At 41.8% G+C, this 13,068-nt stretch overlaps 1 protein-coding gene across 4 annotated transcripts in view; it reads right to left on the bottom strand.

Annotated features, from left to right (window-relative positions):
* PTPN13 (protein tyrosine phosphatase non-receptor type 13) overlaps positions 1–13,068 on the bottom strand; it is a 211,006-nt gene that overhangs the window by 142,528 nt on the left and 55,410 nt on the right. For all 4 annotated transcript variants that reach the window (XM_039539642.1, XM_039539644.1, XM_039539645.1 and 1 more), the window contains one exon: positions 3,254–3,373. In XM_039539642.1, coding sequence (XP_039395576.1) covers positions 3,254–3,368 — 115 coding nt within the window. In that variant the 5' untranslated portion in view covers positions 3,369–3,373. The remainder of the gene's footprint in view (positions 1–3,253; positions 3,374–13,068) is intronic.

Here is a 13,068-nt window from a genome sequence, read left to right as displayed (position 1 = left end):
TGAATAGTACTATAGTAAATGAAACAATGAATTCAAATTACTGTGGCTCTTTTGGGTAATGGTGATCGCTAATTTGGCTCCTGAACCACGGAGGTCTGAGTATCACGGTACTAGAGGCTACATTCCTAATTAAACCTTTCAAGTACAGACATACAAATAAACGAAGCATTGATTAATCAGCTTTGACTGTGCTTTTTATTATAAGGCTGGGTTGTTGGTGGTGGTCTTTAAAAAAAATTAAAAAATTAGAAAGGAAAACCCTGCTTTAGGACAACAAACAGAAAATCTCCTCTCAATTACAGCAGATGAACTCAATTGAAATCATATTTTCCACAGGCAATTTTTACCTCTGAAAATAATTGTGTGGTAGGAATTAATAGGAGCACTTTAAATGAAAATCATGCTTGTTTTAAAATAATCCTAGAGTCACTACATAGTAATTTCTTCTGATTATTGCCCATTACGTACTTCAAAAGAATTGACTAACAAGCCTCATTTTACTGCAAGATTAAAAGCCTAATGGGTTTGAAAGATTTATTCCAGTTCTTTAAATATATTTGAAAAGCTGTCCCATTTGTGAACTGAAAAAGTTTTTTCATAACTTTCTTTGTAACCCTTTAAAACAAAATTATTGTCCAGTATAGATGACCCACATTTTGAACTCTGAAATTTCTGATTCATCTGAACCTTCCAAAAAATGCTACAACAAGGCCTTATCCTACAAAACTTTACTCACATGAATAGCCCCATTGAAACCAGCAGGACTAGTCATCAGACCGGACCCACAATTTGTTTTTGTCCAAGTCACTTTCTGAAAAAGCATTCACTAGTTTGCCTCAGGAAGAAAGCATTATAAAAGTATATAAAATAATGAATGGCATAAAGAAAGTAGAACCGAAACTTCTGCCCTCCCTGCCTTGTAACACAAGAACAAGGACACATTCATTTAAATTAAAAGATGGCAGATTCAAACCGATAAAGGGAAATATGTTTGACACAACGCATAATTAGACTGTAGAACTCATTACCACAGAAAGTCAATGAGGACAAGAATTTAGCAAGATTAAAAAGAATCGGATATTTACATGGATATCAATAATATCCCTAGTTATCCTAACTGACAATAATTTTGGAAGGAAAATTAAACCTCATGCTTCAGGGCTTAAACCAACCCCTAAATATCAGAGATCAGGAAAATCCCACATCTCCCTAATGTGAGATGATCTGAGCAACCAGTACTGGCCATTGTTGCAGCCAGCAGCCTAGACAAAACATGAGTCTGATACTATATGGCAATTCTTATGTTTTATTTTACACTTCTGTTAAAAAATATGAAGTGACAGTTTGGAATTATATGCTTGAAAAAAACCAAAATTTTAGTGGGCCTTTATTAACTAGCTGTGACCATGTAAATAAACCCTTCCCTAGAACAGAAGGTGTTACGGAGCTATTTTGGGCTGGGCCCCACTGCACCTACAAATCATGCCAGGATTGGAGGAACAGTTAAAAAGAAGGAACTCTACTCAGATGGGGGGAAACCTTGGGAAGGGAATAGGCTGCTGAGCTTCTCCAGCCCTGGAGAGAGGACTGACAGCTTACAGAGCCTCAGCGCTCCTAGAAGGTGGGTGCAGACCCCCTGAGTGGAAGGGGAAAAAGAACTGCGGCTTTGCACTGGAGCCTAGTGAACTCCCAGGACATTGACAATCCCTCTGAAGCAGTGATACTCACACCTTAATGGTTCAGGAGCCAAATTAGCAATTAACATTACCCAAAAGAATCACAGTAGTGTGAATTCATTGTTTCATTTACATGTAATTCTCACAGGAAAATGACTGACCAAGTATTCTACAACTGGTTAATAACATAGTAAAGGCATCCTGATTGGTAAATAACTTAGATTGGTTAATGATTAAATCACACAGTGTTTTAATATCATGTGCTGCAAAGAGCCACAGGAGACACATTAAAGAGCCACGTGTGGCTCCTAAGCCTCAGTCTGAGTATCACTGCTCTGAAGTAAGAGACGCTCATCTCTTGGCGGGAAGGTTTTCTTTACTTTTGTTTTGTTTAACCCCTTTTGCTGACTACAGGGCTCTTTAGTGGCATCAGAGACACAGAAAGGGGATGAGATAGTCAAGAGGCCCTGCCAGAAGGTGAGCACCAGCCTGCTAAAAAGACGCCCTGCAGTATCAACTGGGGTTGGGGTGGAGTAATTGGACTCACGTGTGTACCCACCCCATGCAGTCTAAAAGAGGGTGTCCTACCATGCACAGATTTGTGACAGTTGCAAAAATAAGTAATTTTCAAAGTAGGGTCCAATTTTCTCAGACTAAAATGACACATATATCTGTATGTGCACATTTATGTACAAAAAAAAAGCACATGTAAACAGGGCAGGTGCAAGGATGTTTCACACCCTAGGCGAAACCTCCACATTGCGCTCCCACCCCCCGAGCCCCAGGGCAGCTCTCCGCCCCCCTCTCTGCCCTGAGGTGCCCCTCTCCCCCGCGGCAGCTCCCCTCAGCCCAGGAAGCCGTGGGGCAGCTCCCCTCCCCAGCTCACCTCTGCTCTGCCTCCTCCCCGAGCACGCCATTGCCGCTCCACTTCTCCCGCCTCCCAGGCTTGTGGCGCCAATCAGCTGTTTGGCGCGGCAAGCCTGGAAGGGAGAGATGCAGAGCAGGGCAGCATGCTCCGGGGAGGAGGCGGAGCAGAGGTGAGCTGGGGCGGGGAGCGGTTCCCCTGCATGTGCCCCCCCTTACTTGCTGCAGGTGGCCCTCCCCATGCCCCCCTGCCCCAGGTCCCGCCGCCTAAATGCCGACGACTGGGGCGGCTGAAGATCCAGCCGTCGCGGTCACCGCTGAAGGACCCAAAATGCCGCCCCCCAAATGCTAGCGCCCTAGGCAACCGCCTAGGTCACCTAATGGGTTGCACCGGCCCTGCATGTAAATACAACTTCTCCACATTGGTACAAGTACTCTTTCAGAGACCAGCTTAAGTCTGACCTTTGAGCCTAATTTACATTTGTAAAAAATTTGCAAGAGGGTGGCTGCAGGGAGAAGAGAGCGTGCCCTTACGTTTGCCCAGGGTGGTTTAGTGCCTAAAGAACTATACAGCATTCCAGATGCTCCAGATCAGCAGCCAACATACTGTCATTTCTTCAAGCTTTTACTTCATTAAAGCAAAGATATTTAACCTGTTCTCAACATTTCTCCAATACCATATGTGCTACCACTCCAAAGGCACAAGAGATTACCTTTTCTGAATAACTCTTGAAGGCTTTCCGCACTTTGATTCAATACAGCCCATATTTCCTCTTCCTGCAGCGGCCCTCCCCGAACCTCCAGGGCTTCAGCCAGCGACACGTGCATAGTACCTGGGAAAGAAGACATAACTGGTTTAAGAAGGCATGTATGCACATAAACATACACCAGCAAATTTTTTTCCTTATGTGTATCATTTAAGTGGAAATGTATATTTTTAAAGCCTAAATCACAAACTCTCTACCATGCTACTGTTAATAAAACATAGGTGGGGAGTAAGGGGGGAAACCCCCTACAGAATTTTAATCACGAGTGAAACTTGTAATTAAAACATCATGATTAGAAGGAAGCAGAGAAAAAAAGGAACAGTTTTGGGAAAAAAACAACACATTAGCTTCATGTATTATCCAAAAATTAACTGCAACATTCTAGCATTAAACTATCTGAACATCTACTATGGGCAGGAGTTTGCTTTGTTTGAACAACTGACCAGAATGATTAATGTTTTCAGTTGATTTACATTAGTAAACCCATTAACACTTTCTGATTGGAGTAAGTAACACCAGCAATTTATCCGAGAACAATCCCCTCCACTCCAAACATCACAGTTTTCAGATTTTTCCTACCCTAATCACAACACAGTGTATGCTGCTTAGAGAAAGATCAGTTCTGAATTTATATCTGCTGTATTCAGTGTCTGCTTAGTAAGCATGGGGACAGTGTTGATGTATAGATTGTATCCCTGAAAATAATACAGCTTTGTTGCTTCATAGCTAGGAGAGTTAAAGACTTTGCAAAGAATTTAACAGTCACAAAAGAATATCACCATAATGTGGTCCACAGTTGTTTAATCAATCAACATACTATATGATTCTGACAATAACTGAATGTATCCCAAATGTATTCTTTTTATTAGTCTAAGCTCCATTCATTCCTATGAGCTGAAAAGCATCTGAGACATTTACTTGCTAATTTTCTGCAGCTGAGCACGGATGGCAAATGTTTTCATCTTAAGCAATTGTGTAATTTTAGTGAAACATATAATAATTCTGCTACAAATACAGATAGAAAGTCTGTCTCTGTTTCTCTCCTCTGTTGCAGCAACATCTTGGGGCATGCAGGTCTCTTACACAGCAAATTAGAGATTATAATGGCTTCATTTTCCATTTGGAAAGACTTCGATTCTGGCCTCTGTTGCACACAAGAACCCCAGACTCCACAGCTTCCACCACGTCTTGCTAAGAGAGAACCATTTAATTACTAATTCTAACTTCATGGGGTCAGTATCTTGCTCTTCAAGGAATGTGACATATGTGCCTATAAAGCAGGGTTATTTCTGAAATGCAGCGTTTTTGTTTTTTTTAAAGCAACCAACCAACAACCCCCAAAAAAACAAAACAAAAAATTAAAAAAAAAAAAGCTTCTGGCTCAGGTTATCATTGCCAGCTCATATGCCCTGACATTTTGTAGGAGAGAAAAAATAGTCTATATTTTCTTGCTTATATGTATTCTTATGTAGCTCATGTGTTGATTTTGTTAGTTATCCAGCCTTAGGCCTAGCCAAACATACGCTGCTGCAGGAAGAAACTATGGCTATTCAAAAGGTGGCACATATCACTCTGAGACAACACTGTACCAATCATCCAATATAATTGTAGAGTGTATTGCACCACCAAAGGTATCTTTTTCCACATAAGATGAAAACCAGAAGTCCTGATCATTAGAGGTCAGATTGCTAACTATGTAGATATGATCTGGTCCCATCACCATAGTATCCTGGGCAGGCTTTGCAACCTCAGGATATTAACCCTATAGCCTGGCCAAATGCCTTTTTGAATAGCTACAGTCCATCTCTCATTTCCCCATGCATTTGGTATCCTTCGCTTCCTGACCTATATACACTGTTAAAAAGCTGTTCAGGCCTATCAAGAAGATTACTCAGCTGGTGCAGTAACTGTGGATCTTCAAGATGTGTCCCCCTATGGGTGCTCCATTGCATGTGCACAGGCACCTGTTGAGTCCTTGATCAGAGATTTTCAGTTAGCTGCGTCTGTTCGGCCTGCGCACGCATCTTATGCCTCCTTGTGTTGGACACCGAGACTATATAGGGGTATGTGGGTGAATGCCCTCAGTTCCTTCTCCACCCAAACGTCCCTTGAGGAACAGTCCGAAGCAGAGGGGAAGGAGGGTGGGCAGTGGTAGGTGTTTGAGGAATAGGAGGCTAGGACACCCTTCAAACGTTCCTCCTGTGCATGCGGGGGAAGGGGGAGAGGAGGGTAGGGCTGAACAACTCTGGCCTCCCTATGAGAAGATACCAGTCCCTGGGGTCCCAATGCAGCCATAGGGGAGCCCATATGGAAGTGCTAGTGGCATGAAGGGTTAGTTCCACCACCCTTGGTAGTAAGCACGATCCTCCTGTAACTGTCAGACAAAGGGTTCTTGGAGGTGTATGTCAGAGAACCCTGAACATAAATAGAGGAGACTGACTGACAGTCTTCCTCATTTTCTTTTATCTCATCCAATGCAGGGGGGACCCCACAGAAAATGGTGGTGAGTCCTGTGGTACAGGAGGGCAGTAATCCAGAGATCAAGGTCTCTCTATCGAGACACACTCAGTACCCATGAGGAGAGGGGACTCTGGCTCATCTGTTATCCAGAGGTCCCTTGTATATCTTAATTCTTGAGGTACCGAGTAAGGGATTGGTACCAACATGGTATCCAAGTCCATGGTCACTGACGCCGATGGTACCATTGGTGGGTGTATCAAAGTTGATGCCAATTGTATTTGGCACCATTGCATGCTCAGTTCTGAATGAGTAGGTATCAACAGCTGGGCTGAACATGAAGGTGCCCGTCCTGGATGTCTATTGCTGCCCTCCTTGCTTGAACACGGTACCAAGGTCCCATTGGAGCTGTGGGACTTCCCAGTCCCACTGATATTGTAGGAGGAGTCCTTCAACTTAATGGCACCAGGCCAAGAAGTCGAGGCTTCAGAGACTGTGGATCTTGTCAGACACCTGATATTTTTCACAGCTTGCCCCTTAAGGTGAGAGTCTATGCTCCTCTTTTTTTGGAAACTTTCCCTAACACTTCCCAAGTCTCCCTGGTGTTAAGGGAAGGCTGCGCTGAGATAGAAAGGGTGCTGGATCTATCTGGAGACAGATGTACAGGGGGAGTCTCCTGACTTGGCTCAGATGCTGGTACCAGGAAGCGCTCCATAATAAACAGCCAGTGCTTAACCTTCCTGTTCTTCCTCACTCTGGACTTGATGGCTAAACAGAAGTTGTACTTCTGGGAGATGTGAGACTCCTCCAAGCAACGAATGCACTTAGAGGCCTCTCAGCAGGAGAGGCAGTGTTTGAAGCCTGGAGAGTCAGGCATGGCCTGCTGGGAAAAACAAATCCCCCGTAGTGAAAGAGAGGAGAAAATGATTCTCTCCCTACTTAGCTCTACTAACTATCTATAACAACACTAAGACCTGGTCTACACTAGGGTGGGGGGTCGAACTAAGGTATGCGACTTCAGCTACGCGAATAGCGTAGCTGAAGTCGAACTACCTTAGCTCGAACTTCTTACCTGTCCAGATGCCACAGGATCGAAGTCCGCGGCTCCCCCGTCGACTCCGCCACTGCCGTTCGCGGTGGTGGAGTTCCGGAGTCGACGGGAGCGCGTTCGGAGTTCGAACTATCGCGTCTAGATTAGACGCGATAGTTCGAACTCCGAGAAGTCGAACGCTACCCGTCGACCCGGCCGTAAGTATGGACGTACCCTAAAACTAACTACGCTAACTAAGTATTCTGAGAGAGTTATAAAAGCCAAGGCACACTCAAGGCAGAGTGCATGCTAAGGCTCCATCTCAGGCTGAGGCAGCTAAGAAGGAACTGAGGGCAGTTTGCCTGAGCACCCATATATAGCCTTGATGTCTGGCACAAGGAGGCACAGGGCGCATGCATGGGCCAAACAGACATTGCTAACTGAACATCTCTGATCAAGGGTTCGAGAGGTGCATGCACACCTGAAGTGGACCACCCACTGGGCCACTATTCGGCATAGGTATTTAAACAGCGGGTGACATTTTAACACATATCTATGTCTATACATTGTTTACACTTTGGAATCCTTTAGAATAAAAAGGTGCTATATTCAAATATATGTAATTGTCACTTATAACAGAAGAAAAGTGCCTGACACAGACACTGCTGCCAATGTACTAAACAGTACTCCTACATTGTACTGCTATTTGAAAGAACTAATGGTTGCATTAGTTCAGTGACATAATTTATTTTTCTCTCTAAGTCATTTAACATTCAATTTTCATTAAATGTATTTATTAATCTGAAGAGTTTTCAGTAACCACACTTTGAAGTCACTAGGTCAAACCAGCATAAAAATAATTTACAACTGTAAAGTCACAAAAATTAAGGACTGAAAGAAATCCATTAAAAGAAAGTCAAGGGAATTTAGCGATGAGGATTAAAGTTTGAAAATCCGAGACGAAGGGGAAGATGCTTCAGTGTTATCCTACTTCACCCTGTTATGACTAGGTAATTAGAGATTTAGGGGCAAATTTAGACTTGCATAAATGGGTGAAAGCCAGACCTGCACCTGCTTCCAGTCTGAATTGGACCTTAACAGGGAATTTTGTCTCAAATGTTGAGATCTGAATTTACAATAAAATGGGATAAAATGGATGGAAAAAGAAGGGATGTCTTCTACCTGCAAAGACTGAAGGCAGGTGTTATCAAAATGTTGGCTACTTATGCCATACCATAAAGAAGTATGTGCTGACAGCATGTGCAATACTACAAAGAAGATCACAGAGAATTTAGCTAATGGTTCCTCGATAATTGAAGTTAGACTATAAAACTGGACAGCTCGTCAAATTATACACTTCTATGTAACTTTGCAAGCTACATTTATTTGTACTGAGATGTATATAAGGAATCAATGGAAGCGGGATCTGGAGCCTTTCACTTGAGTCATTGATTCTAATCCAACCAAGGTTGATAGTCCCTGAAATTTTTTTACCATCTGATACGTGTTTGCTGGCCTTTGTAAATTAGTCCCTGTTCAGTTTATTTTTAGCAACCTTGTTCACGTTAGCAAAGGGCCCAGGAAGGGAGGAGAAAAAATGTAACTACATTTGCTTTAGGTAACCATAAAGCCTAATGCAAAATGATTTTTGCTACTATACACCTCTACCCCTATATAATGTGACCCGATATAACACGAATTCGAATATAATGTGGTAAAGCTGCGCTCCGGGCGGGGGCAGGGCTGCATGCTCCGGCAGATCAAAGCAAGTTCAATATAACGCGGTTTCACCTATAACGCAGTAAGATTTTTTGGCTCCCTAGGACAGCGTTATATTGTGGTAGAGGTGTATTTCTAATTGATTACACTAGTCATTCTACTCACTTGCTTTTAATTGTCAAATGTAAAGAAGCTAGCAAAGCTTATTACAGCAGCTTTCATCATTCTGTTCAGAGACAGACAGAGGCTATTATCTCTAGTTCACATAATCTTCAAAATAACTTTGCTTTATAGGTTTATTCAACATATGTCCCAAGACTGCATCTGCATTATTGTATGTGTAGGTGAGTAACTGAAGGTTTTCTCTTGGGGTTCTCATTTCTTCTCCTACCTATGTTTCACTGTTTCTCCTTCTGCATCCTGAATCTGAAATAAAAAAGTCGGAGACACCAGCTGAGAATGGTGAAGCGAAAACATTTTAAAATGGCATATGGCTGACTCAGTGCACACCCTGCACATGTTTGTTTTGTTTGAACACTTTATACCAGTCATAAGAGCAGGAGCTATTTTCATAAATATCACTGTTGAAGCCAATGATAGACAATTTTGTCAAGTAGTTCTCATATATATATTAGAGACTACAAATTTAAAAGTGGAATTGAACAGTCACTTCAGAAAGTGAAACAACTAAAGTACTTTGCCCATGTATTATATGAGTCCATGAATTATATATCCTCCTGTTTTGAATTCTGACCTTAATATATTGTTTCTAGGTTTTTGTCTCATCTTCCAGCATTGGCATTTTTCTGTATTGAAAAAGTTTAGAACAAATGCTAGAACCTACCTGACTAAATACAAGTGAAAGCTCTGTGTCAATAGCTCCAGTTCACTTAAATGCTTGGAGCTACTTCATACTTGTTTGTAATCTCATCAGTTTGCACTGCCAAGAAATGTGTGCAACAGATGTTACAATGGTGGGCTGTGCAGTGGCACAGATGTGCTAAAAATTGTGTAAATCTAGTATGTGGGAATGATGTTAGAGTTTCTGGATTACCATTTCATCTCAGCAATAGAACTACTCTGGATTTAAATATAGTTTTTCCATTTGATGTAATTGAAAAAAGAAAAAAGTACGCTATGTGTTTTAGGTCTGTCCTAAATTACCCAGATATTGACAAAACAAAAAAACCCCTCTCAATTCATTTATATAAAAGTCCGAATTGCAAACCTATCTTCTTCTGTACCATATTCTGCATATTACACTTAGAGTAAGAGAACAAACTGCAAGTGTACCAACAAATATTTGTTGAAACTAGTATCCACAGCAAAGTTGTTCTTCTCTTAGCCACAGGTTAACTTCATAGACCTCTCCCCTCTTCTTTCTCTTTTTAGATAAAAGACCCGCAAGAAGCAACACAGCTAAGGAAAGCTTATTATAACAGTGGGATCAAAAATTAGGTGCCTAAAATTAGGTTCCTACATTTATATTTAGGTACCTAAATACATATTTGGCCCAATTTTCAGATGAGTTGATCATCTTCAAATCCCATTGAAGGCAATGGGAGCTGCAGGCTGTGCTTAATTTGTGCCAGGGCTTGCCAAGGCTGAGCCCTGGCACCTCTGGTCTTGGCAGTTCATAGCCCTGGCACCTCTGGTCTTGGCAGTTCATAGCCCTGGCACCTCTGGGCTTCCTGTGTCGTTATGAATGTAAAAAAATTGCTTGAGAGACAGCAACTAATTGCTTAAGCCTCGGCACCTCTTTCATTACAAATTAAGCACTGATTGGAGGTGCTCAGCACCTTTGAAATTCCCTCCATTAATATTGTGGGGGCCTAATATTTTGGAGCTAACCTCATGGCCAATAACAGGGGTAGGCAACCTATAGCATGGGTGCCGAAGGCGACATGCGAGCTGATTTTCAGTGTCACTCACACTGCCTGGGTCCTGGCCACTGGTCCGGAGGGCTCTGCATTTTATTTAATTTTAAATGAAGCTTCTTAAACATTTTAAAAACCTTATTTACTTTACATACAACAATCGTTTAGTTATATATTATAGACTTATAGAAAGAGACCTTCTAAGAACGTTAAAATGTATTACCGGCACGCAAAACCTTAAATTAGAGTGAATAAATGAAGACTCGGCACAGCACTTCTGAAAGGTTGCCGACCCCGGGTCTATAATGACAGAATGTTGACTTGATCTTCTTTGTTTGTATTGACCAACTCCCCGCCTCCCCCCACATCATCTTCAAGGAATGGAATGTGTCAGTATGTTTGAGTTTGTCCCCCTCTTAATGTAGTTTCTGACAGTATGCCAAAGTGAGGAATCCTGGCAAAAATTACTCTGGATGCAGCACATTATCCTTTGAAGCCTGATTTTGAGATACGGGCATGCTTAGATGTGTGCACCAGAGATTACATGCCTAATTTACAATACACTGATTGCACAAACAAATCAGGAATTTTGTTGTTCAAATACCCAATTCACGCATACAATCATTGTAAATACATGTGCCAAGTCCAAACACATTAGCATTTTTCCAGAAAATGCATAATAGGTGACTCAGCTTTTCCTTTACCCTCTTTAGGGATGAAGAGGTAGAACTTGTGCAAAATCCAGTTCTTTCACTCTATCCGGGGACGGGAGAAAAAAAGTTTCTCTCCCTCTGTCTGTCATAACCCTTAAGAGTTGTAGGCTCCACGATGATATTGCAGCTTTTCCTCTCTGTTAACAACTCCCATGGATTTCAGTAATTCAGAGTTTTGATGACCCACCAACAATCTTCTCTGGTACCTTTTGCTCTTATTAACTACCTATGTACGTAGGATATTATTGTTTATTTTAATGCATACTGTTCCCTTACTGGAGACCACTGCAACGATCATTGCTAATTCAATCAGTTTTTAAAGTGTGGGAGTAAAAAGAAAGCCTCTCCTTGTATATTTGTCCAGCAAAGTTTGTTTTTCTCATTTCCTCCCTTGTAGGCAGATGCGGAGTTTAACAAACGCTATGAACAAGTGTGACGAAGTGGGACTGTTCTTAATGTTTCCTCTGAATACTGTGTAGGTGCCTCAGTTTCCCCAACAAGGTACATCCATCTTCCTTGGATAATCTTTGAGGGATATGAGGAAGGTCTTTCTGAAATCAATCATCTCTTCTTCTGAGTGAGAGCTCAATCGAACAGGACTGAGAGTGGGTAATCTAAGCTTTTGTTGGAATGTAGAACAGGAGGCTTCTACAATTTTTTTTTGATGGGATGAAGACTGGCAAAGTGTACATCTAGGGTATATACACGCTGCTGGTATACTCAGCTGAGCCACACAGTGATACTCTTTGAAAGACATTCACTGCAAGCCTCAGGCATTTTCCTGCAAGCCTTCATTTCAACCTCCATTTCCAACATCTGGAGTTTTAGAGAGCAGAATATGCCATGCTTGGAATTGAGGCTTGCATTTGCAAGACACTCTTTCTTCATGTTGCTCTAGAAGCAGGTGCTTTCTCTTCTGGTTGATGGGAGAGCGAGGTCAGCCTGTGGCACAGAACTTATCCCACAATGGAAGGCTGGCAAGTACTGCTGCCAGCAATACACTCCTTCCCTTTTCTCTTCCATACACTCTCACCAGAACAAGATAAACTTGTTTATTTGATGCTTCATGTGGAGCAAAACTAGTAAATCCACTCCAAGCTGTGTACCGTTCTCATGTGAGTCATGTCTTTTAGGAGACTGCACAATGTTCTTTCACACATCAAGTATCAACGATGCTCAGCAGAGATGACATTTCACATCTAGCACTCCAACGCTATTCAGAACGCTACATAATTATGACTACAAAGTAAACGTAATCCTTGTAAATGTAAATAATAGTATGACTTGTAGCCATCTCGAGTTTAATCTTCAGCATAAGAATCTTGGGCAACTCCCTTATTTTGGTGGTGATTGACTCCACAGAGGTGGAGCCAGCTACAAAGAGGCATGTCTCCCTAGGTGTGTTTTTCATATGCAACTCTTTTTTTAATTGCTGAGAAGGAACAGAGTGCCTGTGACTAATGCAAATCCAATAAATGAAAGTGACTAACAGAACTGGGAAGACTGGTTAGTAATGGTAACCCTTTTAAAATAGGCAGATGAGCCAATCATATCATCTCATTAAATAGCTTCTACCAAAACAAACATCACTATTCTAATGCTGCATGAAATAATTACAGGCCAGAATAATATGCACTACAGAACAAGTAACCTGTTGATGCATAATAATCATGTACTATGTAACTTTCCACAACATAGAGTATAATCTTTGTAGAGAGAATGGGTGTCCCGCTATCCCTAGGAATCCCTCTTAATGGTTAGGTGTAGACACTATTGTAACGCTGCTGTCCATGAAGCTACAGAGACTGCAATGGTCCTACACAGCAGGGTTGGATGAAAACTGATCATCATTTTTGACAAAAAAATATAAATAAAAAATTGGATTGGAATTTTTTTATTTAAATCATTCATTTAAATTACTCATTTAAATCAGTCTATCTTCCTAGACTGCCCCATGGCGTTGGG

The sequence above is a fragment of the Mauremys reevesii genome, linkage group 5 (genome assembly GCF_016161935.1).
Source record: "Mauremys reevesii isolate NIE-2019 linkage group 5, ASM1616193v1, whole genome shotgun sequence".
NCBI classification, from domain to species: domain Eukaryota; kingdom Metazoa; phylum Chordata; order Testudines; family Geoemydidae; genus Mauremys; species Mauremys reevesii.
The sequence above is the reverse complement of the archived record's forward strand: the minus strand, read 5'-3'. Positions and strand labels throughout refer to the sequence as shown.